The 25,935-nt window shown below is 47.4% G+C and overlaps 1 protein-coding gene across 1 annotated transcript; it reads left to right on the forward strand.

Moving 5' to 3' along the window:
- The first annotated feature begins 88 nt into the window (after nt 1-88).
- On the forward strand, nt 89-18,057 carry CIMIP4 (ciliary microtubule inner protein 4). Its single transcript, XM_055252633.2, has 7 exons — nt 89-208; nt 365-465; nt 4,227-4,286; nt 7,914-8,380; nt 10,234-10,378; nt 17,594-17,704; nt 17,906-18,057. The coding sequence occupies exons 3-7, from the start codon at nt 4,265-4,267 to the stop codon at nt 18,001-18,003; spliced, it is 843 nt and encodes a 280-aa protein (XP_055108608.1). The 5' UTR covers nt 89-208; nt 365-465; nt 4,227-4,264; the 3' UTR covers nt 18,004-18,057.
- The last annotated feature ends 7,878 nt before the right edge of the window (nt 18,058-25,935 follow it).

Here is a 25,935-nt window from a genome sequence, read left to right on the forward strand (position 1 = left end):
GGTGGGCCTATCAGCCCTCTGAGGTAACAGAGCCCTGTGTATAGTGATCACCATGGCAACTCCAATGAACATCTTGGGGAGGGCCACTTCCCAGCAATGATCCATTGGTCTTCACTAGTAGTTCTGCAGCAGGTATCTGCACTCCTGGGCTTCAGCACACATCAGGGTGGTTCACATGTTTCCTGCTGTTATGAAAGAGATTGGAGAGGTGAGGCAGAGACTTATGAAGGGCCAGGGTTCTTCCAGGACATGGGGTTTCATCTTCCTTTTCCCCATTCAGAGTTGCTTGTGAGTGAAGACTGCCTAGACTGGAACTACCTTCCCGCTCTCTTTGACCAAAGTCTCTTGGGATCTCTCTCTCCAGGTCAGAAACTGGAAGTGAGTCCACACTTCTATTGTAGCCCGTCCAGACTGCTGTGGACTGGCAGTGCACTGGGACGTACAGAGCTGCTGTGGGCACATCAGGTGGGTGGCTGGGGATGGGGGATGGGGATAGGAGGATAAAGACAACTTGAAGGAGCTAACTTGAACTTCACCTAGCTTGAAGATGTGCAACTTAATTTTAGCCCCACCTGGTGAAGTCCTGTGTCTTTTCTGAGCCTCATTTTCTCCATCTGTGAAAGAGGATAAGTTAGTAGTGCCTCCGAGCACCTTACTGGGTATTTGTGAAGACCAGACTAATTTACCAGATGTGAGAATGCTTGACGTGGACTTGTGTTAGTTATCTCTTGCTGCACAACAAATCACCCGAAAACTTAGTGGGCTTAAGACAACATTTACTATCTCATAGCTTCTGTGAGTTGAGAATACCGGTGGCGTGTTGGTGATTTTTCTGTCCCAGGGTCTCTCACAGGCTGCAATCAAGGTGTTGCTTGGGTCTCTAGTCTCATCTCAAAGCTTGACCAGAGCAGGAACCTATTCACATGGCAGGATCCAGCTCCTCTGGAGCTGTTGGCAAGAGGCCACTCTGAGTTCCTTGCCCTGTGGACCTCTCCATAGGGCAGCTCACAACAGGGAAACTGGCTTCCATCAGAGAAGATGAGCTGAGGAGAGCTGCAGAGAGTGTGTGAACAAGACAAAAGTCGTAGTCTCTTATAAGTTCATCATGGATGCGACATCCCTCATTTTTGCCACATTCCGTTCATCACTATGTCCAGTCCGTACTAAAGGGGAGGGAATTATACCAAGAAACGGATCATTGGGAGCCATGTCAACTGCCTACCACTGTCTGCCCTCTGGCCCCCAATAATGTACATCCCTTCCACATGCAAAATACATTCATCCCCTCCTAAGGTCTTTAAAATTCTCATCCTATTAAAGCATTAGTTTAAAAGCTAGAATCTGGTCATATAAATCAGCTCCAGGTGTGGCTGAGGCTCCTCCAGTGTTGTTCCTTAAGTACAGCTTCTCAAATTCAATTCTTTTCCATCATAGATCTGTGAAACTAGGTAATTTGCCCTGAACACACCTAACATACAATGATGTGATAGGCATAGGATAAAAGCTAGTGACATTCCTATTCAAAATTGAGGAAAATGGAGACATGGAGTCAATGGTCCATAGCAGTTTTGAAATCCAGCCACACAAATGTTGGACATTCCTTGATTAGGTTTCAAGGTCTGGGAATCATTCTCCATGGCTCTCAGTTCTGCCTTCTGGACTCTTGCTTCCACTCTCTGACTTGCCTTTTTTATTTTTATTTTTATTTTTTGTTCAAGGGTATCTTTTCATTTTGAACTGTCTCTATCTCTTTTACCCCAAGCTGCCAACATTTTGCTGATGTTATTTTCTCAACAGTAAAACTTACAGGGGTTCACTCCATTGAACAAAACTCACACCCCTTTTTAACTGGGGCTCCTGTTGAGGAGCCTTAAGCTTCCTAGAGGTCCTATGGTTCTGTTAAGAGGATATATCAGGCATCTCTGTAAAGCACCCTTTGTGTGACGGAGTAATATCCTGATCCTTTGATGTTTCTGAAGTTTTAACAGCAAGTCACACAGTCACACTCTTGGGCACACTTTCCAGACAGTCTTCTGAAGTCATTTCTTTTTTTTTTGAAACGGAGTCTCGCTCTGTCGCCCAGGCTGGAGTGCAGTGGTGCAATCTCGGCTCACTGCAAGCTCCGCCTCGCGGGTTCATGCCATTCTCCTGCCTCAGCCTCATGAGTAGCTGGGACTACAGGTGCCCGCCACCACGTCTGGCTAATTTTTTGTATTTTTATTAGAGATGGGGTTTCACTGTGTTAGCCAGGATGGTCTCGATCTCCTGACCTCGTGATCCACCCGCCTCAGCCTCCCAGAGTGCTAGGATTACAGGCATGAGCCACTGCGCCCAGCCAAAGCCATTTCTTAATTTTAGCATCTTTTGGGATCTGGAGAGGATGAGACTTCAGAACCATTAAGTACTGGCATCTTTTTGTTTAACAGTCCCTTCTTCAATTCATCACCTTCCTCTCACATTTCACTACAAGCAGCAAGAAGAAACTAAGAGGCAACTACAATCTTTTCTTTGGAACTCTTTAGCTAAATCACTCAGTTCATTAGTCACATAACTGCAGATGACAGTGTCACTGTTTCTGCCACTACATAACAGGGTCTTTCTTCCACTATTTCTAGTAATATATTCCTCACTTCCATTTGGGCCCTTACTGGCAGCATCTTCCAACTCCAGATTTCTGCTTAAAAAAGAAAAAACAAACTGTTTAAGGTGATTTAGGCTTTTTCTATCATGCTTCTCAAAATCCTTATAGACTGTGACCACTGCTTGGTTCCAAATTCAGTCCCAAATTTTTAAGTATTTGTTATAGCAACACCCCACTCTTAGTACCAAAATGTGTATTAGCTATGTATTGCTGCATAACAAATGACCATAAAGCTTAGAAGCTTGACATTGTATGTTTAAAACAGCACAAATTTATGATCTCAGAATTTATGGGAGTCAGGATCCTCACTTGGCTGCGTCCTCTGGCCCAGGGTATCCCACAGGCTATAATGAAAGTGTCATCCAGCCTGTGTTCTCATATCAAGGTTCAACTGGGGAAGGATCCACTTTCAAGCTCATTCATGTGTCAGGATTCTTTCAGTTCTTCAAAGACTGTTGGACTCAGGGCTTCTATTCCTTATGAGCTTTTGGCCAGAAGTCACCCTCAGTTTCTTGCTCCATGGGCTGCTCCACAGGGCAGCTCAAAACATGGCATTTGCTGTCATCAGAATGAGCAAACCAAGGAGAGCCAGGGAAAGAGAGCAAACAAAATGGAAGTCACAGGCTGGGCACGGTGGCTCACGCCTGTAATCCCAGCACTTTGGGAGGCTGAGGCAGGTGGATCACTTAAGGCCAGGAGTTAGAGATCAGCCTGGCCAACATGGTGAAACCTTGTCTCTACTAAAAATACAAAAATTAGCCAGATGTGGTGGTGCACACCTGTAATCCCAGCTACTCGGGAGGCTGAGTTGGGAGAATTGCTTGAACTTGGGAGGTGGAGGTTGCAGTGAGCTGAGATTGCACCACTGTACTCCAGCCTGGGTGACAGAGTAAGACCCTGTCTCAAAAAAAAAAAAAAAAAATCACATAAGAAAATGAAACACAAGCACGAAAGCTGCAGAGGCTTTTGAAGCTACCCCTCTAATTTGAATCAAAGACCTTAGAGAGAAGACTGAGTTTACACCAGAGCAAAGTGTGGGTTCCTGCGCTTGGCTCTCCTTCATGGTGGCTAAGCTGCTTCCCTTCCCTGACCACGAATGACCAGTCAGCAAATGGACACAATCCTATTTAAAGGAAGACAAATGGTTGCCAGGCTGGGAGCCGGGGCAATAGGTTTCACAGCCAGGGGCCTGCAAGGGTCTCCTAGGGTGGTGGTGATGGGGGAGAAGAGGAGGAGGAGATGAAAGGAAAAGATTATGAAGGAGTAAAAGGAGCCCAGGGTCCCAAGGCTGCTTGAGAAAGGCCTTTGAGGACTGGTGGGGTGGGGTGGGGGTGGCCAGGGCTTTTCAGAGAGGGCAGAGGCTGCAGAAGTCCAGGAGGCAGCCCCTGGGCCAGGGGGGATGAGTGAATGGGGCAGAGGCTCCGTGGGTCTGGGCAGTACCAGAGGGCACCAGGAGCAGCTTAGGAACCTCTGATCAGGGGTGGGCAGACAGCCACAGGCCTTCCTGTTCAGCTCCCAGCTCATCTGTGTTCACAGAGACTCTGTGTGTCATCTGAGATGATGAAACGTGGTGCTTTGTTTACAGGACTAAGCTTGGAATTGCCTGTCCCACAGCAAGAGGCTATGGAGCTGGGCCACCAAGCAGGTAGGACGGGCAGACCAGGGATGTGCTGAATGCACATCCAGGCTTCTGGAGGGACTCGCTGGGGCAGCAGGGCACAGGCCGTTTCTCCTCCCCCTCCGTCTTATGTTGGCCTCCAGACCCACCATTGGCCCGGGCTTCCTAGGGGGCATTCTGTTGGAAGACAGAAGGAAAAAGGAGGGAACGGACTTACTGAGCCCTCCTATCCTGCCATGTGTAGGGATTATCACCCCGATATGGTCCCCATCCTGAGGGGGTGACTCAGGTGCTCTGAGTCTTGTGTGCACCAGAAGGGCAGGGCTGTGGGGGAACATGGTGTGGATGGGAGGTATATACCGGGTTACATGTGAGCCAAGACCAGGGGTAGTGTAGCCCAAGGAGTGGAGGGGAGTGTTCCAGGCAGGAGGGACAGCTCAGGCAAAGGCCTGGTAGGGAGAGAGGTCTGGCACTTTCGTGGAGTTCTGAGAGCAGGGACTCTGCCCTGAGGACAAGAGGAAAGATTTCAATGCAGGCGTGACTGAGTCAGGCCTGCTCTGAGAAAGGGTCCCCAGGGGTGAGTGGAGGGTGGCTGGGGCTGGCAGGTGGGATGGGGAGAAGAGAGTCCAGTGAGTTGTGGTAGTGATCCTGCTAAAATCTTCCTCCAATGACCTGAATGCCCAGGGGCCTTGTTAAACACTCAGATTCAGGGCCTTTCTGATGCAGCAGCTCTGAGAGGGGCCCAGGAATCTGTGTTTTTAATGAGAGCCCAGGGAATCCTGATACATGGCCACATTTAGATAAACTCTGTGGACTGATCATTTGATCTTCATAATAGCAAATGAAGCAGGGTGTACCCTGCCCGTTTTACAGCTGAATGAATGGAGTAGAGGAAAGGTGTAGCTGCAATGAGATTCTTGAAATGGCAGATGCAGGTCTTCATTCATTCATGCAGCATCCATTCATTCATTCGACAGATATTCAACCCTGAGAGGAAAGGGGTTGGCTTTTTCAGCTCCCTGTTGTGTCCCTGTCACCTGGCACACACCTGACATGCAGTTGGTTCTTGCTCAGTTGATGTGTTGGTGAATATGCTAGCTCTCCGGGCCAGGGATACAAGACACATTTCGGCTATAAACATGACCGTAACCTTAAAGGGCAGGCTGAGCATGAGCCGGCAATGGTGACAGCACGTGCTGATAGAAGAGGCAGTGCAGGACTGGCTGTCCCGAGCCCGAATCTAGGAGGAGCCCATTCCTGCACTGAGGCCTCAGTCTCTTGAGGAGCAGGGTGAGGGGGGCTGAGGTTGATCAGGTGGGTGGTTTTCCCGCTGTCTGTCTCTGCTCTTTTGAGGAGGGTCATCATGGCCGTCCTGACAGTCCAGCTGTCCCCAGATGTGCCCCTCTGCTTGGCTGCCTGCTGGTTGGGGCAGAGCCCACTACAGGAAGAAGGAAGTCTGGTCTGGGGGAACAGGTTTTCCCTCTGTCTGTCGTGTAGGTGACAAAGAGCCATGACAAAGGCACCAAGAGGAAGGAAGGCGAGGAGAAAGTGGGCAGGGAAGCAGAGAAACCTCAGCTCTCTGTCTCCCACTGCCCTGGGGAAGGGTCTGCAGTCCCCTGAGGGGTAGGCAAGAAGGGCCCTCCCCTAGCTCCACATTTGTGACAGCAGAGCAGGGACCCGTGGGTGTGAAATAAAAACCCCAGTGGCTGCCAAAGCCTGATGTTTGCAGCATCTTTCTCTGAGAAACTAAACTGGATCGATCTGAATGTCCCCCAGTGGGGGGGTGGTGGAGCCCTGCAGGGGAAGGGAAGTTAGGGCTGTCTCTGCTACCTTGAGTAGATCCCCAAGGCAGGGTGGTGCATTGAACAGCAAGTTACAAAGCAACACATGACTCTGGTCTCATTCATACACAAAAGCGAAACAAAGCTATGTATCTTTTTTCTTTTTTTTTTTTTTGAGGTGGAGTCTCACTCTGCCGCCCAGGCTGGAGTGCAGTGGCGTGATCTCAGCTTAATGCAACCTCTGCCTCCCAGGTTCAGGTGATTCTCGTGCTTCAGCCTCCCCAGTAGCTGGGATTACAGGTGCATGCCACCACACCCAGCTAATTTTTGTATTTTTAATAGAAGCGGCGTTTCACCGTGTTGGCCAGGCTGATCTCGAACTCCTAACCTCAAGTGATCTGACCACCCCGGCCTCCCAAAGTGCTGGCGTGAGCCACCATTTACAGGTGTGTCATTAATGACCCTTACAGGTATGAGGCCCTTAATGACCACTTACAGGCATGAGCCACTATCATGTGCGTCCATGTGAAGAGACCACCAAATAGGATTTGTGTGAGCAATAAGCCTTTTAATCACCTGGGTGCAGGTGGGCTGAGTCCGAAAAGAGAGTCAGCAAAGGGTGGTTGGATTATCATTAGTTCTTATAGGATTGGGATAGGCGGTGGAGTTAGGAGCAATTTTTTTGCGGACAGGGGGTGGATCTTACAAAGTACATTCTCAAGGGCAGGGAGAATATTACAAAGTACCTTCTTAAGGGCGGGGGAGGATATTACAAAGTACCTTCTCAAGGATGGGGAGGGCATATCGTACAAAGTACATTCACAAGGGCAGGGGAATATCACAAAGTGCGGGGAGGGTGTATTGTCACAAAGTCAATTGATCAGTTAGGGTGGGGCGGGAACAAATCGCAATGGTAGAATGTCATCAGTGAAGGCAGGAACTGGCTATTTTAACTTCTTTTGTGGATCCTCAGTTGCTTCAGGCCATCTGGATATATACGTGCAGGTCACAGGGGATATGATGGCTTAGCTTGGGCTCAGAGGCCTGACAGCCACGACGCCCAGCCCCTATGTATCTTTTAAGAGGACTGGAGAACTCATCTTGAGGTTTTGGAGGGAAGGCCACCAAACACATTTACAGCTGTAATCTGGGGTGGAGGATGGGGCCAGGCTGTGAGGAGACACTGAAGGCTGAGAGCAAGAGACCCAGAGGAGCAGAGGCCGTGGGCAGGGACGTGGGAGACAGGGAGAGGTGGGGAGGAGAGGGCCTGGGAGGTGGCTGGGATGGCGCCACTTCTCAGCCCTGGCAAAGGGAGGAGGTAGGTAATGGGGAGCAGCCTTGCATTGGGAGCAAAGTCTGGGAGTCCCAACCAACTCCAGTATATCGCAGGCCTGTGGCTTAGCCCCAGGAACGCCTCTGCCAGTGCCGCTGCTGCCAGATTCTCACTGTGGAGAGTGAGGGGGAGGTTTCAAGATGGAAAAGTGGGGAAGGGAACTACCCAAATGGAGCCAGGGACATGAAAGCACAGACAGGCCAAGTCCCTTGCTTGTGGTCACACAGCTAAGCCTCAAGGCAGGACAGGCTCGGGCAGCAGCCCTTGTTGCCCCAGGCAATGTGGACTAACCCTGCCCGTGGGAGGCACGGCGGGCTGACCGCTCTTCTCCCTTTGTGTCTCCTAATTTCCCACCCATGCCTCTGGTTCCTACGCTTTCTCTCCGTCCCTCTCCCCTTCTCTGGCTGTGGAGCTCTGGGGCTCTTTGTCTGTCCATTCCCCCTCCTCACCCCCATCTCTGCCCCTCTCCCCACCCTCTACTTTCTGCCCTTGTCTGCGTGTCTGTCTCCCTCCCCCTCTGTTTCTCTTTGTCCTGCTCAGGTACAACCACTTTGACCGGGGCCCATCTGAATGACAAGGAGGGCCAGCAGGACTTGGACCCCTGGAAAGCCGCCTACAGTTCCTTGAACACCTCCAAGTTCAAGAACCAGGGTCTGTCATCCCCACAGCTCCTGCCCCAGGGAGCCAGCGCTCAAGGCAGCTCCCTAGGGCAGTGCCACTTGAAGGAGATTCCCCCTCCACCCCCGACTGCTGCCAGCAGGGATTCTCTGGGGATGGACCCACAGTCCAGGTCCCTGAAGAATGGGGGCTCTCGATCCTCCTTGAGAGAGAACAGGACCATCTTGGGAGAGGGGGCTCAGCCATGCCAGGGGACAGATAACGGTCCCAGCTTGGGGGCCCAGGACCAGAGGAGCATGTCCACGAACCAGAAGGGCGGCATCATTCCTAACAACATTCGCCACAAGTTTGGGAGCAACATGGTGGACCAGCTGGTCTCCGAGGAGCAGGTGTCACAACAGGGGCCAGGAGGGTGATGCAGAGTCTTATAATGAGGACATAAGATAAACTCGCTCTTGAGTACAGAGTCCCTATAATAATACCACTAGAAAGCAGTATCTCCTGAGCACCTGCTGTGTGCCAGGCACTGTGCACTGTTTAAACTTCACATATAACAAGTTGTTACATCTTCCCAGCAACCCATGAGGAGGGTACTATTATTATCCTCATTTTATGGATGAGGAGCCCGAGGCTTAGAGGGGTTAAGTCAGTCAACCAAATTCACCCAACTGTGCGAGACGAGGGTGCAAACTGGGTCAGCAGATTCTGGAACTCTGGTCCTTAATGACTTTGCAGTTAAAAGGCTTTTGTGTGAATTGGATGCTTTCCATTTGAACAAGTCTCCCAAAGAAGACAGCATTTAGTGGGTGGATAGCATTTATTGGGAATCAGAAGACTTGGGTTTGAATCCTGGACCTGCTCCTAAATGCTAGGTGACTTTGAATAAGTTACTTACCCTCTCTGGGTTTCAGTCTCCACATCTGTAAAGCGAGGCAATTGGACTAGATCAGGCTGACAAATACATGGTGTACGTGTCACAACCCTCCCAGCCTGCATTCATGGCAGACATTGCTAGTCAATGCCAGCACTCTTTTCCACCCAATATAGCATTCCAGGCAGTCACTACGAATCAACTGAAACTTGAGATAAAATTCATCTACCATTTCTGGTCAAATGCTGTGTTCTTTCTGCCCTGGCATTCTGAGACATATTTTCAAAGCCACCATCTCAACCCTCATAGCAACTGCATTGTGTGGAAGGTCAGGCGGGAGTTATTGCTTCCTTTTTAACAGATGGTATAACCAAGTCCCAAGGAGGGGCTACGATCTGCTTGGGTCACAAAAGCTGGGGGTCAGGCTTCTCCCAGGCTCCCCTTCCACTCTGTCATCTTAAAGTGTGGTGACCCCACCACCAGCAAGTCTGCAAGGTCGCAATCTTGACATGTTCTGCCCCACTTGGAGGAACTTGTCCCAATTTGAGGTTGACTCTGTGGTCACTACCTCTCACTGCCCTGCCCAGCCTTGGGAGATGTCCTTTCTTTCTTCAGCCACCACTGTCCCTGGCTCGAATCAAGAAATCTGTGTTTTCTGCCCACTTGTAACTTATGTCATAAGTGTCATTGAGCCAGCAAGTGTCAGAGCTGGAAGTCACTTCAAAGACCATCCAGTTCCACCCTGCCTTCACATTTTACACGTAGGGAAACTGAGGCCTAGAGTGGAGAAGAGGCTTGCTGAAGTCAGCAGCCGATATATTGCAGAATTGGAACTCAAACCTAGGCGTCCTGCCCCTGGGCCTGGGCTCAGCTTCTCTGCATGTCAGTTCCCCTATTGGTATGAAGAGGGAGTTGGCCTCGTTGAAAGTTAAGCACCCACCCAGAGCTGCCCTGTGTGATGCCTCAGTTGTAGGAGGCAAGCCAGGGCTCTGTGGCCTGCCAGCCATGTGAACTGGGTGATCTCTGGCCTCCTGAGGCCCACTTTCCTCATTTATAAAATGGTGGGAAGAGTGGCACCCTATAGTGACCCCCCACCCCAATGTTGCACGTAGCAGGTGCTCAATGCTTGGAAGAGGTTTTATGATCGTTAACTTGATGCCCCCCACCCACAGCAGTGAGGGTGATGAGAGGGGTTGGGGCTGGGGCCTTTGTATACTCCAGCTCCCCAGCCCTGTGAATAGGTTGAGGGCTGCAGGCTAAAGGTGGGATCGGGGTGGGGGGGCAGGGTCAAGGGAGGAGGAGTTGGAGGGAGATATGGGGCTTGACACTGCTTTTCCATCCCCTGTCTGTTGTCCCTGCCTCCCTGCTCAGGCTCAAAGGGCTATTGATGAAGTCTTCGAGGGCCAGAAGAGGGCATGCTCATGGCCCAGCAGGACCCAGAATCCTGTGGAAATCTCCTCCGTCTTCTCAGACTACTATGATCTTGGCTACAACACGCGGTCAAACTTGTTTCAAGGTCAAGTCAAAGGGCAAGGGTGGGGCTGTGAACACCCATGGTCTCCCAGGCATTGGGCAGGGAAGGCCTTTGGGGTTTCCACTCCATATGGGGTCTAGGACCCCAGGGCACATCTTCAAGGACACTTATTTCATGCCCATGTGTCCTCTATGTCAGCCTGTGAGTGCTGGGAACATCCAGTCTCCTGTCCTTGATGTGTGGATGATTCGTCCCAGTTGGCAGTCAGGCACCTCTGGTCTCTCCCCTCCCCTCCCCTCCCCTGCCCTCCCCTCCCCTCCCTTCCCCTTCCCTTCTCTTCCCTTCCCTTCCCTTCTTTTGTTTTTTGAAGTCCCACTCTGTTGCCCAGGCTGGGGTGCAGTGGCATAATCTTGGCTCACTGAAATCTCTGCCTCACAGGCTCAAGAAAGCAACCTTCCCACCTCAGCCACCCCCCTGCCCCCATAAGTAGCTGGGACCACAGATGCGCGCCACCACACCTGGCTAATTTTTTTCTTTTCTTTTTCTTTTTCTTTTTTGTATTTTTGGTAGAGACAAGGTTTCACCATATTGCCCAAGCTGGTCTCAAACTCCTGGGCTCAAGTGATTCACCCACCTTGGCCTCTCAAATTGCTGGGATTACAGGCTTGAGTCACCGCTCCCTGCCCACCTCTTGTTCTTAATCTGCCAGTAGGAGGCCCAGGACTCGGTAGAAGGCCCAGGACTGCCGCTTTCCTCCCCCAGCCCCATCCCAGGCACCTTTGATCACAGTGACAATATCAAGTTTCTTTGGTTCAAAGCTCAGCTCAGCCACTCACTAGCTGGGTGTGACCTTAGGTGGGATCCTCAACCTCTCCAAGGCTCTGCTGCCTTCTCAGTACAGTGGGGATGACAATGAAAGTATGGCCCTCACTGGGTCATTGGCAGGACTTTATGAAGTGCCACATGAAGGTGCTTGGCCGAGGCAAGTCGTGAGCACTCAGTAGCTGTCAGGCTATCACTTTTCTTCTCCAGAGCCTGGAGGTGGTGCCACCTGGAAAGAAAGGAAGGGTGGGTTGGAGGCTCTGACATTTACAGGTTTCTATTGGATCAATGTAGTCCTGTTTGGTTGGGGTGGGGAGAGTGCTATTAGCTCCATTTCACGGGCAGATTTCAGATCATTTGCCTTAGAACTCTCAGTAGTTTGTATTGTGTCTAGGACTCAAAGTCAGGTGTTCCTTCTGCCTTCAAAGCCTCATAGTCTTTTCTTGACCACTAAGTCACCTCCCTAGCTACGATCCTGTTCCCAGGGTCTTCTGGATGGCTCAGATGCCTGTCACAGCATGCAGGGCCTTCTCTCTGCCCCACATTCTGGTTTGGCCTCATTGCAAAATGAGGCTCTTTCTGGTCCGGCTCCTTCCTCTCTCCTCACTCCAGGCCCTCTCCAGTGCTCCCAGGGCCTGACAAACCTCTTCCACCTGGCTCGGATCCCTGTCACCCGAGGAACCAGACACCCACTGGAAGCCTTTCTGGATTTTTCTCTGAGCTTGGAGAAGGGATGGTGCTGGGGGAGGAAGGAGAGAATACAGTTCTGCTTGTTTTCTGTTCTGGGCCTTCCAGATCCTGCCTTCCAGTTCTCTCTTTAACAACTATCGGTCACCTAATAGCTATTCCATACAACTTTGTATGATAATGTCTACATAAATGTAAAAGAATCTATTTTTTAAAATGTCCATGTCCCATCATCCCGCCTGGGAATTAGAACTGTGCCAACGGTGTGCTGGAGCTCATTGCAGCTTGCACCAGCTCACAAGAGGCAATTGTCTCCCTGAACTGATTGGCACATAAATGCTGTCTTAAAATTGGCCATGCTAGTAGTATTTACACTCTGGAAATTGGCAAACACTATGAATCAGGGCTTCACCCTGCAGCACAGTGCTGCCAGTGTGCCCATCCATCTGTCTCTCTCTGTCTCCACCCACCCGGGGTTAGCCTTTACACTTGCTGTTTGAGGTTGGTGAGGCTGGTATGGCTGCACAGGAGTGAGGCAGAAGACATCAGAGGAAACAGGCTGGGTCATGAAGCCTGCTGGAAGGTCTTTACTCGGAGTGAGATGAGAAACCAAGCCGGGATTTTAAGCAGCAGAATGGCCCTGTTTGGCTCAGGTTAAAGGCTCGCTCCAGTTGCTATGGGGAGAATGGACATAGGGAGCTGGGGCAGAAACAGAGAAACCGGTAGGAGGCAGCTGCAAAACTCCAGATAGGAGAGATGATGCTGGCTTGGTGTTGGAAGCTGGGCTAGTGCACTGCACTATTCTGGAAGGCACCATTGTGCAATATAGCAGCTCAGGGAGGTAATGGTGAAGGTGGGCTGATGTAGTAGGATTCTGGATATTTGTGTAAGGCAGAGAGAAGAGAATATGCTGATGAATAAATTTTGGGGTGAGAGACAGGAATTAAGCTTGACTTCAACATTTTGACCTGAACAACTGGAAGGACGAGATGGCTATTTACTGAATTAGAGAAGCTGCCAGGGGGAGCAGGTTGAGGGACTCCTATCCTACACTAAATCATAGATCATCTTTTATACAATCTTCAAAAATATTTAGTTTTGCTTTTCACATTTAACTCTTTAATCCACCTGGAGTTGATTTTTGTTTTTAGTATGAAGTAGGGATTCATTTTCAAAAACTGTAGATGGCTTTTGTGTTTTAGCCATTTAAGAAAGCAGTAAAACTGAGGCTTGAGGAAACTTTAGGCAGCATGCCCAGCTATATGAAGAGTGAGATGACGAGCTCGGGCACTCCTTGGGCATCTATGTGCCCAGCCCTCAAAATAATGGAACAACACCACCAGAAATCTTTCCCCAGTAGGGATTCATTTTCAATTCCTTCTTTATGTGGATTACTGATTGCCTCAGTATCTTTTATTGAATAGGCTCATCTTTCCTCCCAGTGACCTGCAGTGGTACCTCTGTTATCCATCAGGTTTTGACACATGCATAGATCGATTTCCAGGCTCTATTCTGTCCATTGGTCTAATATTACATTTTTAATCACCAAGGTATTATAAGTAGCCTGATATCTGGTCAGGCAATACTCCCACTGCCACCCCTCCACCACCATCACCAGTTAATGTCTTGGGTTTCTAGGCCCTTTACTCTTTCATACAAATATTATTAATATACGGAAATTTCCATGAAAAACTCTGTTGGGATTTTGATTGGCAGTACATCGAATCTATAGCTCAATTTAAGGGCTGTTGTCAGCTTTCTAATGAATTTTCTAATATATGAATATGGTATATTCCTCCATTAATTTAAGTCTTCCTTCGACATCTCTCAGTAACATTTTGTGATTTTTTTTTTCTATAAACATCATGCAGGTTTTTTTGTTAGACTTACTCAGGAGAATCTCTTTTTTTGCTGCTCGTTGAAAATGATATCTTTTTAAAATTATACTTTCTAACTTTGCTGCTGATACCGTATACACAAATGCAATTTTTGTTTTTATATATTCATCTCATATCCAGAAGCTTTATGCAGCTCACCAATTAATTCCAATAATTATTTATAGATTCTTTAGGAGTGCTACATTTATGCATAGTATTTAACATATGCCAGGTACTGCTCTAAGTACTTTATATATATTTTTTATTCTCCACCTGAATCCCATGCGGTAAATGCTACAATTCCCATTTTTTTTTTCCAGATTAAAAAAAATTGAGTCACAGAAAAGTTAAATAACTTAATTAAGGCCACACAGGTAGGAACAGTCAGACTTGGGATTTAAACCCTGCCAGTCAGAGGCTAGAGTTTAAATTCTTAAACACTAGGCTTTTCTCACCTTTATATCAGCATCTGGCTGAACTGTCTAGGACAACGGTGTATATAAGCAGAAAAATCAGGCATCCTTTTCTCCTTCTTGGTTCTAACATTACACCATTAAATATAATATAGTCCATTTTCACACTGCTGATAAAGACATGCCTGAGACTGGGTAATTTATAAAGTAAAAGAGGTTTAATAGACTCACAGTTCCATGTAGCTGGTGAGGCCTCACATCATGGCAGAAGGTGAAAGGCACGTCTCACATGGTGGCCGACAAGAGAGAATGAGAACCAAGTGAAAGAAGTTTCCCCTTGTAAAACCACCAGATCTCATGAAATTTATTCACTACCACGGAAATAGCATGGGGGGAAATGGAGCTGGCTCTGGGTCTTAGTCTGGCTTTGGGTGTCTTGAGAGTTTAGTGAACTTCATGTGGGGAAAGTATTGGCACGGCCGTGAGTCCTGGGTGTATAGGCTTCCCACAGCCAGGCACCAGACAGGGCTGCGGGGGGACCATGTGGGATGGCCTGCAGGAATATGGCCAGGGTGAGTGGCCCTTTGTGTATTTTCTGCCTCCCAACTCACCGTGGCTCCAGCTTAAGAAGGAGGTCAGAGCAGAACACCCCTGTGGGCTAACATGAAGGTCCTCATCTGCTCCATGCAGCAGGGCTGGGAGGGGAGAGTGGAGGGTCAGCCCATGGTAAGGACAAGCCAAGTACAAATCAAAACCCTGGCTGGGCTCACCTGGACATTGTCTCTTTGAGTCACAGAGCAGGCAGAATGGTAGCTTACGTCCTGTCCTTTTCCCTCTGTGTCCAGGTATCCATGGATCCCCGAACCAGCTTACCAAGGATTTTCTTTTTTTTCATTTCTTTCCATTGTTGGAATTCTGATTTCCCCTATTTGGTGTCTTCCTCTTTCTTGGTTTGCTCTCTTGTCTTTGGGGTGGATTCCATCTCCTAGCTTGATGTCACTGTCATTGGAGAACACAGCCCTGTAATGATTTCAATCCTTTGAAATTGTTCGGATTCGCTTTAGAGCCCAGTAGATGGTGATTTTTGTAGATGATCTGTGTGTGCTTAAAAATAATCTCTCCGGGTGCCGGGCGCGGTGGCTCACGCCTGTAATCCTAGCACTCTGAGAGGCTAAGGCGGGTGGATCACGAGGTCAGGAGATCGAGACCATCCTGGCCAGCATGGTGAAACCCCGTCTCTACTAAAAATACAAAAATTATCTGGGCGTGGTGGCACTTGCCTGTAATCCCAGCTACTCGGGAGGCTGAGGCAGGAGAATTGCTTGAACCAGGGAGTCGGAGGTTGCAGTGAGCCGAGATGGTGCCACTGCACTCCAGCCCAGTGACAGAGCAAGACTCCGTCTCAAAAAAAAAAAAAAAAAAAAAATCTCTCGGGAGGCAGAGGCAGGCAGATCACAAGGTCAAAAGATCGAGATCATCCTTGCCAACATAGTGAAAGTCCGTCTTTACTAAAAATACAAAAATTAGCTGGGCACAATGGCGCACATCTGGGGCCAAATTCCTGGGGTGCAAACCCAGGAATTTCTATCCAAAGCCACTTCTACTCTATCAGTCAATCGTACTGCAGTGTACGTAGTATGACAGTGCAGTGCCTAACAGGGCTGAGTGTTTATGGTGCCTGTTGACTGAGCACCACAAACACTCAGCCCTACTAGGCACGGTGAAAACAGCAATATGAATGCAATACAATATGCAATACAATAGCCTGTAGTACCAGCTACTTGGGAGGCTGAGGAAGAAGAATCGCTTAAACCCAGGAGGCAGAGGTTGTAGTGAGCTGAGATTGTGCCACTGCACTCCAGCCTGGCAACAGAGCAAGACTCAGTCTCAAAATAATTAATAATAATAATAATAATCTGTTGGATAAGGCATTCTGCATTTGTCTAATAGAATAGGCTTGTTAATGATTTCCATACAAATCTTCTAATCCTTATTAATATTCTTTGATCTATTAATTACTAAAATATGTGTCTCTAAATCTCCCCCTATAATAGCAGCTTTGTCCATTTCTCCTGTGGTTCTGTCAATTTTTCCTTATCTATTTTGAGATTATTTCAATGTAGCAAGTTCAGAATCATTACATTACCTTAATGAATTGTGGTTGTTTTTGTTTTTCATCATGCCTTTGCCCTGCAGTCTATTTTGCCTGATATAATTAGACCAGATTGCTTTTGGTTAGTGTTTGCCTGGGTAGATCTTTTTCTATTCTTCCACGTTTATCCTCTCTTTTGTCCTTTTAAGTATGCTTTAAATGATATATACTTGGAAAACATTTTCTGTAGTGTCATAATCTGGTTTTTAACGAATGGGTTTAATTCATTCATATTGATTCTCTTACTGACATAGAATATTTGGATTTATTTCCATGATCTTATTTTGCATTTTCTATTTGTGCAGCATTTTCTTTGTGGCTTCTTTTTCTTTCTCTTTTTGGATTTGCATCAGTTTTCTTATTTTCTCAATCTGATATTTGTTCTTTTCTACTCCTCTTATTCTTTGAGTGGTTACCTTTGACATTTTTATGTGCATAGTTAACAAATTATAAAGTTAATCCAGGCATTTGTGTTTTCCTGAACACTATAAGGGCCTTAGAGGGCTTTAACTCTGGCTGGGCGCGGTGACTCACACTTGTAATCCTAGCATTTTGGGAGGCCGAGGCAGCTGGATCACAAGGTCAAGAAATCGAGACCATCCTGGCTAACATGGTGAAACCCCGTCTCTACTAAAAATACAAAAATTAGCTGGGCATGGTGGCGTACACCTGTAGTCCCAGCTACTCAGAAGGCTGAGGCAGGAGAATCATCTGAACCTGGGAGGCGGACGTTGCAGTGAGCCGAGATAGAGCCACTGCACTCCAGCCTGGTGACAGAGCGAGACTCTGTCTCAAAAAAAATATATATAATAAAATAAAATAACTTTAATTACTCTCCTGACCTCCACCTCAGCTTACGTGTTATTATTTTATAGAATATATATGTATATATAGAATTTATATATACATATATATAATTTTTTTTTTAGAGATTGGGTCTCGCTTTGTTGTTCAGACTGGTCTCAAACTCCTGGCTTCAAATGATCCTTCTGCCTCAGACTTCCAAAGTGCTGGGATTACAGGCATGAGCCACCGTGCCTCGCCTAGAATTAGACATAAGCAAAATAGTTTAAGCTGTGGAGCCTGGAGCCACAAGGTCTGGGTTTGAGTTCTAGATCTCATGTACCAGCTGTGTGACTTTAGACAAGTTACTTAACTTCTCTGTGCTTCAGTGACTTCAACAGTAAAATGGGCATAATAATTATATCTACTTCTTAAGAGTTGTTGAGGAGACACCCAATGGAAACCATGGAGTATCCGACTGCCACTGAATTGGGACTTGGGGTTTCTTCATGGTATTCCACAGGGGCTGTGGAGGAGACAAAGAGCCTCATGAAGGCTTCCTACACACCAGAGGTCATTGAGAAATCAGTGAGGGACTTAGAACACTGGCATGGCAGGAAGACGGATGATCTGGGTAAGTGAAGAGCTGCAGGTGATGGGAGGCACTGTCCTCCACGGGCAGGGTGTGTTGGCTCTAAGGTTCAGAGAGAAACCAGAGCAGGAGACAGAGCCAGGGGTGGACTTGGAAGAGGTATGAGTCATCCCTGGGGTCTGGGCAACTCTAGAGACTGCTGGGTGATCTAATCTGTTCTGGCTCCTCTCCTGCTCTCTGTAGGACGGTGGCACCAGAAAAATGCTATGAACCTGAACTTGCAGAAAGCACTGGAAGAGAAATATGGGGGAAACAGCAAATCCAAGAGCTCAAAGTACTAGATTTGACACAGTAAAGGTGTCTTCTACTCAAATAAAGTGCTAACAATAAGGAAAGGCTCAGGTCTGAGTCCCTTTCCTGTGCTTGGTGCCTTTCTTCACATTGGAGTGGAGGCCAATGTGTAGTGTTGGAGAGACCAACTGGGGGAAGATAGAAGCCCTGGGATCGCAAACTATTCCCTAGTCCTCCCTCCTGCACACATGTGCACACACACGTACCTTCACCCATTATCCCAGGAAAGTACATGAGAGCTGGGCAAGACTCTGTCTCAAGCCCAGGGTGCATGGCTTCTCCCACATGCCCTATATGAGGGGGTCCTATGGTGGACACTGCTGGATCTTACGCTACATGCTCTTCCTAGAAGATGCCAATTATTCCCAGACATCTGTTCCTCCCCCACATGAGACATGGGCTTCAGAGGAATTGGCCACACACATTTCCTCCAATCTAGTGGTGGGTTTGATTGGTCTCATAGTGATTCTTAACCCCTACCCCAACCCCATCTCTTGCACGTGATTGGTTCAGTCATGCACATGTGACTCAATTTGGGCCAATAAGATGCAAGGAAACGTGTGGATGTGTGCAGCCTTCTGGGAAATTCTTTTCTCCACTGGGAATGCTGGGAGAGCATCCATCTTTCCTGATGTAATGAATGAGGAACCGAACCATGCAGCCCAGACCACTCCTGCCAGACACCTATGACCAGAGGAACTGCAGACCATGCAGCACATTCTGGGTCCTCCATGGCCTCGCAGAGCTGCTCCAGCAACTTGGCCAGAAGCTGCCGGCCTCTGGACTTCCTGTAATGTGAGCCTGAGGATCTCCTCATTGTTTAAGCATCCAAAAGCATCCTCAGCCCATAAGATCCTTGGGACTTGGAGCCCCAGGGAAGAGTCCCCAGATAATGGGTTCTAGGTCAGACAGTTCTGTTTTGCAGTTGATCCTGAAACTTTTCACCTGATGAGCCTCTAAGCCTGCAGCATGCTCCACCCCCAGATCACTGACTTGGACCCTCAGACCGTGCTCTACCCATGGGTTATTTATTATTTGCTGTGTTCCAAAACACCACCAAAACTTATGGGCTTAAAATGACATGATCCTTAATTTGCTCATGACTGAGCAATTTAGGCAGGGCCCAGGAGGTATGGCTCATTTCTGTTCTGTACAGCATCTGCCGTGAAGACGCCTGCTCCTCTCCCCTGCCTAGTGCCTCAGCTGGGATGAGAACCACAGTGGGGGGCTGGCTGGTCATCACTCTCTCTCATGGGGCCTCTCTTCGTGGCTCACTTGAGCTTCTTTCGGAATGGGGACTGGGTTTCAAGAACGAGCTGTCTCAGGGGACAAGATTCAACATGAAATGGTTTATCAAGCCTTGCACTGGCTTGTCAATGTCCCTGTGGCCAAAGAGACATATGGCCAAGCCCAGACTTTGTGAGAGGGGACCACATAAGAGTATTACTATATGCAGGAATGGTTCATCGGCAACCTCAAAATAATAGTTTGTCCCAGTGGTCATTTTGCTTTTGAAAGATCAAAAGTGAGAGGAATAATCAAAATCACTACAAGGAAAGAGGAGACATGTTCCTACTTCTCCCTCAACTGCCCCTCCTCCCACAAAAGGGAATGACTTTTTACTTTTTTTCTTTGTCCTTTTTTTTTTTTTTGAGATGGAATCTGGCTCTGTTGTCCAGGCTGGAGTGCAGTGGTGTGATCTTGGCTCACTGTAACCTCCGCCTTCTGGGTTCCAGCTATTCTCCTGCCTCAGCCTCCCGAGTAGCTGGGATTACATGAGTGCACCACCATGCCCAGCTAATTTTTGTATTTTTAGTAGAGATGAGGTTTTACCATGTTGGCCAGGCTGGTCTTGAACTCCTGAGCTCAAGTGATCCACCCGCCTCAGCCTCCCAAAGTGCTAGGATTACAGGCATGAACGAGCATGCCCGTCAGGGAATGACTTAAAGGTAGGATTGGATCGGAATACAATACAGGGAAGTGAATCTGACTTGATTTAATATTTATCAAGTACCTAATTATGTGCAAAGTGCAGAGTTCAGTTCAACTTCTTTACTGGGTACCTAGTTTCTGCAAGACCCTGTTCTGGGCACTGGAAACACTAGACTTTGTCTTTATTAACTACTATGTGCCCATCACATGTGACATCTGAAAAAATGAGCCGCCCAAAGTCTTGCGGCTACAGCAGACTCGTGCTATTCTGACGTAGAAATGATAACGTGGCAAATGATTATGTGCCACATGGTTTATCTATGCAACTGTATTTCATCCTTATACCAGTCCTCAAAGCTGTTATCATTCCCTTTATGAAGGTGAGGAAACTGAGGCTTGGAGAGGCCAAGGAAATTGTACAAGATTATATGCATAGGAAGCTGGGGTGCAAACCCAGGAATTTCTATCCAAAGCCACTTCTACTCTATCAGTCAATTGTACTGCGGTGTACGTAGTATGACAGTGCAGTGCCTAACAGGCCTGCGTGTTTGTGGTGACTGTTGACTGAGCACTGCAAACACTCAGTCCTATTAGGCATGGTGAAAACAGCAATATGAATGCAATATGCAATATGCAATATGCATATGCAATATGCAATATGCAATATGCATATGCAATATGCAATATGCAATATGCATATGCAATATGCAATATGCATATGCAATATGCATATGCAATATGCAATATGAATGCAATACAGTCCAGACCTCAGAGCTTTGCAGTCTGCAGGAGATTGAAGTGGAAGAAGCTGGCTTAGAGAATTATCTACCCATGATATGCCCCTGACCAGCCCTGATCAATGAGCTGGACGTGCAGAAATAAATAAGACATGGTGCCTGTCCTCAAAGAGTTCAGAGTCTGGCAGGGAGACAGAGACATCAGTACATAGATGCTCAGAAGTCTTACACATGCAGTGAGACGTTCACGTGGGGCCAGCAAAAGCACAAAGGAGAACGTGGTTAGCTCTGCCTGGGATGAGGTGGGGTGCCGGTCATATGGTAGGCTTCATAGAGGAGGTGGCTCTTGAGATGAATCATGGAACATGAGTAAGGATGTTCAGGTGGACTGGAAGAGGCACAGCATTCCAGACAGAGGGCATGGTATGCCTGAAACTGCAGCATGATGTATTTGGCAAGCTGCAGGTAGCTTGTTAAGCTTCGAAGGTAGGGCTCCAAGGAGGAACACAGAGGTGAGGTAGGAAACAGAGTCTATGCCTGGACAGGGCTGTCCTCTGTGAGGGCCTTACATTTGAGACTCAGACCTTCCTTCTAGGAATTTACAGTCTGGCTGGAGCATAAAGAGTTAATGACTAAAGAAGCCACACAGAAGAGTTGAAAAGATGCTCATTATCCCCAATAATCAGAGATGCAAATGAAAACAATCCATCAGGTTGGCAAAAATTAAAACGCAAGTGTAGATGAGAATGAGGGAAATGGAAATTTTCATACACTTGATGAATTATGAGCCAAGAGCAGTGGGTGAGTATTTAACAAAATTGAAATTATATCCTACAACCTACAGTTGCCATTTCTACATAGCCTAGAGAAACTCTTGAACATGTATATAGGGAGTGCGTGCAAAGATCTCCATTGCAGCGTAGTTTACAATAGGAAAACAACCTGGCAAGTATTAAAAGATTTTGTTCTGGGCAGGGCGCAGTGGCTCATGCTTGTAATCCCAGCACTTTGGGAAGTTGAAGTGGGCAAATCATTTGTGGTCAGGGGTTTGAGAATAGCCTGACCAACATGGTGAAACCGTGTCTCTACTAAAAATTCAAAGAGATTAGCCAGATATGGTGGCGGGTGCCTGTAGTCCTAGCTACTTGGAGGCTGAGGCAGGAGAATCACTTGTACCCAGGAGGCGGAGGTTGCAGTGAGCCAAGATCGTGCCACTGGACTCCAGCCTGGGCGACTGAGCGAGACTCCATCTCAAAAAAAAAAAAAAAATGTAAAACAATCTAAATGCTTTTTAGCTGGACAATGGACAAGTGGGATGATCTATGACAGTGGAAAGAAATGAACCACATCTGCATGTATCAGCATGGGAAGATCTCACAATACATCATGGCAGGTGAAAATGACAATCTGCCGAACGACTGCTACAGCAGGAAATGTACTGTTGATGTAGCCTTCAAAAGGGACACACAAAACCAGTCCATTGCTCATGGGTATGAGTGTGGAAGATGAATGGGAAGGATGCCACAGAAATCCAACTTCACGTTACATTTAATTTAGTACTTTTCAGAAGCAGCTTTACGAGAGAGCTGCCAAAATGCTTTCTGATGAGATAACTAAGATGCTAGCAAGAGTGCCTGAGAAACACAGTGTTGGTGAGCTGATCTGAAGTTAAGTGAGCAATTTCAATGTTGACATAAGGGAACAAATGTCTCATGTTTTATGACTTTGTCTCAGTTAAAGATTCATCCTCAGAAAGAGAAACCCTTTTTAATTAAACATTGAATATTCTAGAGAGAGAAAAGCTGTAATCTTGGCAAAGTAAATAAAATATGCGTAGATTTTTTTTAACTTGAAGAAGGTTTTTTATTTCGCTGGCGTGGTTTCCAATAGCATTCCTTATTCTTCATGTTCCTGAGGTCCCTAGATAGTGGAATTCACAATGATTCTTAAATTTCCAGGAGGCACAGGGACCAGGTAGTAAGTAAACATCAATTCAAATAGTGAAAAGAATTGGTCACACTTCAATTCATGCAGGGCCTCATTTGCCCATTTTGATTCGAAACCATCTTCATAATTTCTGTAATATCCGTGTACCACTCAAGGGAACACCAATAAAATCAATTTAGGATGCTTTAACCCAGGATACAGAAGATGAGCCTGCCATGGCTATAATCCCAGTCCAGATCGCCCCCTGGTGGCAGTATATCCAAATTGCAGGCCCAGAGATTTGGAATCATAAGCCCACAATGTACATGCTATGGAGGGACAGAGAGACCATTTAGTTACATCTTTCTAACCGTGCTTTCCTACTCCCACTCCAGTTCTATGTTATAGATGAGGAAACTGAGGCCAAATTGAACACATTTATGCTTAAATTGCAAGAGAAGAGTTTACGTTGCCTGCTTTGCAAATCCAAACTCTCAATGATGTCAGAGGGGTAGGCTGATCTTTTCCCCATTCTCCCTCCCAGAATCATGGACTCTGTAATAAACAGGAACTAGAAGGAGCCACCGGAGAGGAAAATTCAAATGCAGGTTTGCTGTAGAAAGGCAACAAGAGACTCTAGCTAGGCTCACGTTCTTGGGAAGACCACCTCGCTTGTCAGAGCCAATTCTCATTTCTAGAGTACTAACAGAGGGACAGTTCCACCTCTTTCAGAGGCTATTGTGAAGATTACCTGAGAAAATGCATGCCATGTATCTGACACAGAGCCAGTTATAAACATGCAATAAACACTTAATGCTTTTCCTTCCTCCAGGCCCGGTTTCCTAAATATGTTTAAAAGAACTCTGTGGCATGTTAACAGATGTTCTATGAAAAATTATCCCATTGTCAAATAAATCAGGTTATGCTGGTTTATATAACACTACACAGATTGCTTTTGGGCGAGACTTCTCAGAACTTTGAACACGCTAAAATTGATTGCATCACTCCAAATTATTACACATAGTTTTCACTGTTCCTCACTTCGCCTGGCACAGACAGAGAGCTATGAACATCAGTTACAACAGCTGTGATTATGACAATGATTTTATTAAAATTGCAGGTTCAGAAGCCTGGGAGGTCAGCCGAGGAAGAGGAGTCCTATTTTGGGGGGTGGTTAGAAGGGCTGATGTGTTAATCCAGATGCCCATTACCAATGCTTATGGGGAAATGTGCCTGCCAAAGGCCTGGCCGCTTCCTTTCTCTGGCCCACACTGCAGGCATCGCACTTGGGAAGCAGATAATCACAGAAGGGAGTAAGCCTACTCTTAGCACAAGGGGTTGAGTTTCTTTCATTGCTGGCATTGCATGAATCAGTTTGAGTGAGGGCATCTTAGCCTCCCTGTGCTGCTGGCTTCCCTGGTTTACGACAAGCAAGAGGGGTTAGGTGACCTGTCCAGGGCAGTGGCAGGAGCCAGGCCTGGGCCCCTCCTATCCAAATCCCTTTTCAGTGGGCCAGTATATATATGTATCTTTGAGACAGAGTCTCACTCTGGAGTGCAGTGGTGCGATCTCAGCTCACTGTAAAACTTTGCCTTCTGTGTTCAAGCGATTCTCCTGCCTCAGCCTCCTGAGTTGCTGGGATTAGAGGTGCATGCCACCGTGCCTGGCTAGTTTTTGTATTTTTAGGAGAGATGGGGTTTCACCATGTTGCCCAGGCTAGTCTGGAACTCCTGAGTTCAGGCAATCTGCCTACCTCGGCATGCCAAAGTGCTGGATTACAGGTGTGAGCTACTGTGCCTGGCCCCAGCAGGCCAGTATTTACTGAGCACCTACTATATGCTGAGTGTTTGGCACCATGTGGGAGACAGAGATGAGTAGTCCTTGGCTCAGAGGGATGATAATATGGACATAGATGAGCTTAATACAAGGTGGTGAAGGGTCAGGAGAGAGAAGGTGCAGCCTGGGAGATGGAAGTCAACCACCTGGGGCTTCCAGGGTGGGAATTTAGAAGCTGGGGAGCATTGCCCCAGGCCCCAGGTGATTTGGGGTCAATGTTACTAGAGGCTTGGAGCAGGTCAGAGTCCCATGCAGACTTCCTAGGGTAAAACATTCCAGGTCTCCAGGGGGAAGGGAATTGGTCGCTGTGGGCCCTTTGGAGGTCAGAAATAAATAGTTCAGCTGCTCATTTGCTCCCCAGATGGTTCCCACAGCACATCCCCTCTGGCTTTCCCTAAACAAGCAAGCCCATTCTTTTGTGCAATCAATTCCGGGCGATTATAGGTTTCTTCCAGTCATCTTAACCTGTGGCCCTGCTGAGGGATTTTCCCTAGATTTTGTTTTATATAATATTTATTTATTTACTTTTTTAAAGATTTTTTTTTCTTGTTGTTGAGACAAAGTCTCACTCCGTCACCCAGGCTGGAATGCAGTGGTATGATCTTGGCTCACTGCAACCTCTCGGCTCACTGCAACCCTCCCGGGTTCAAGCAATTCTTGTGCCTCAGCCTCCTGAGTAGCTGGGATTATAGGTGTGCATCACCACACCTGGCTAGTTTTTGTATTTTTAGTAGAGACGGAGTTTTTACCATGTTGGCCAGGCTGGTCTCAAACTCCTGACCTCAAGTGATCCACCCATCTCAGCCTCCCAAAGTGCTGGGATTACAAATGTAAGCCACTGTGCCTGGCCTTTATATAATATTTTGTTAGGTCTATTTACCTTACTCCCCAGCCTTCTTGCAATGTCCAACACAGATAAGTTGATTCACCAAGGACAGACCACATTTTCTGACTTAAGGGACTTGAACCACAGGGTGACCCCATTAAGAATAATAGCTAGCACTGAGAAAGCACTGTATATACATGGACTCACTTAGTCACCACAACACCCCTGCCAGGTAGGTACCTTTATTGCCCTCATTGCCTCATAGATCCAGAAATTGAGGCACAGAGAATTCTAGTGACTTGCCCAAGGTCACACAGCTAGTGTGTTGGAGCTGGGGTTTGAATCCAGGTGGTTTAACTTGGAGGTCCTCACCTTTAACCTCACCTAGGTCACGTTGCTCAGGGGAAGTACAAACTATGGTGGGCAAGGTTGAGGTCTAGAATACGTATGTAAAAAATCCAGAAGAGAGGCTGGGTACGGTGGCTCACGCTTGTAATTCCAGCACTTTGGGAGGCCAAGGGGGGCGGATCACTTGAGGTCAGGAGTTTGAGACCAGCCTGGCCAATATAATGAAACCCCGACTCTACTAAAAATACAAAAATTAGCTGGGTGTGGTGGTGGGTGCCTGTAATCCCAGCTACTTGAGAGGCTGAGGCACGAGAATC

Source organism: Symphalangus syndactylus, chromosome 18 (assembly GCF_028878055.3).
Source record: "Symphalangus syndactylus isolate Jambi chromosome 18, NHGRI_mSymSyn1-v2.1_pri, whole genome shotgun sequence".
NCBI lineage: Eukaryota > Metazoa > Chordata > Mammalia > Primates > Hylobatidae > Symphalangus > Symphalangus syndactylus.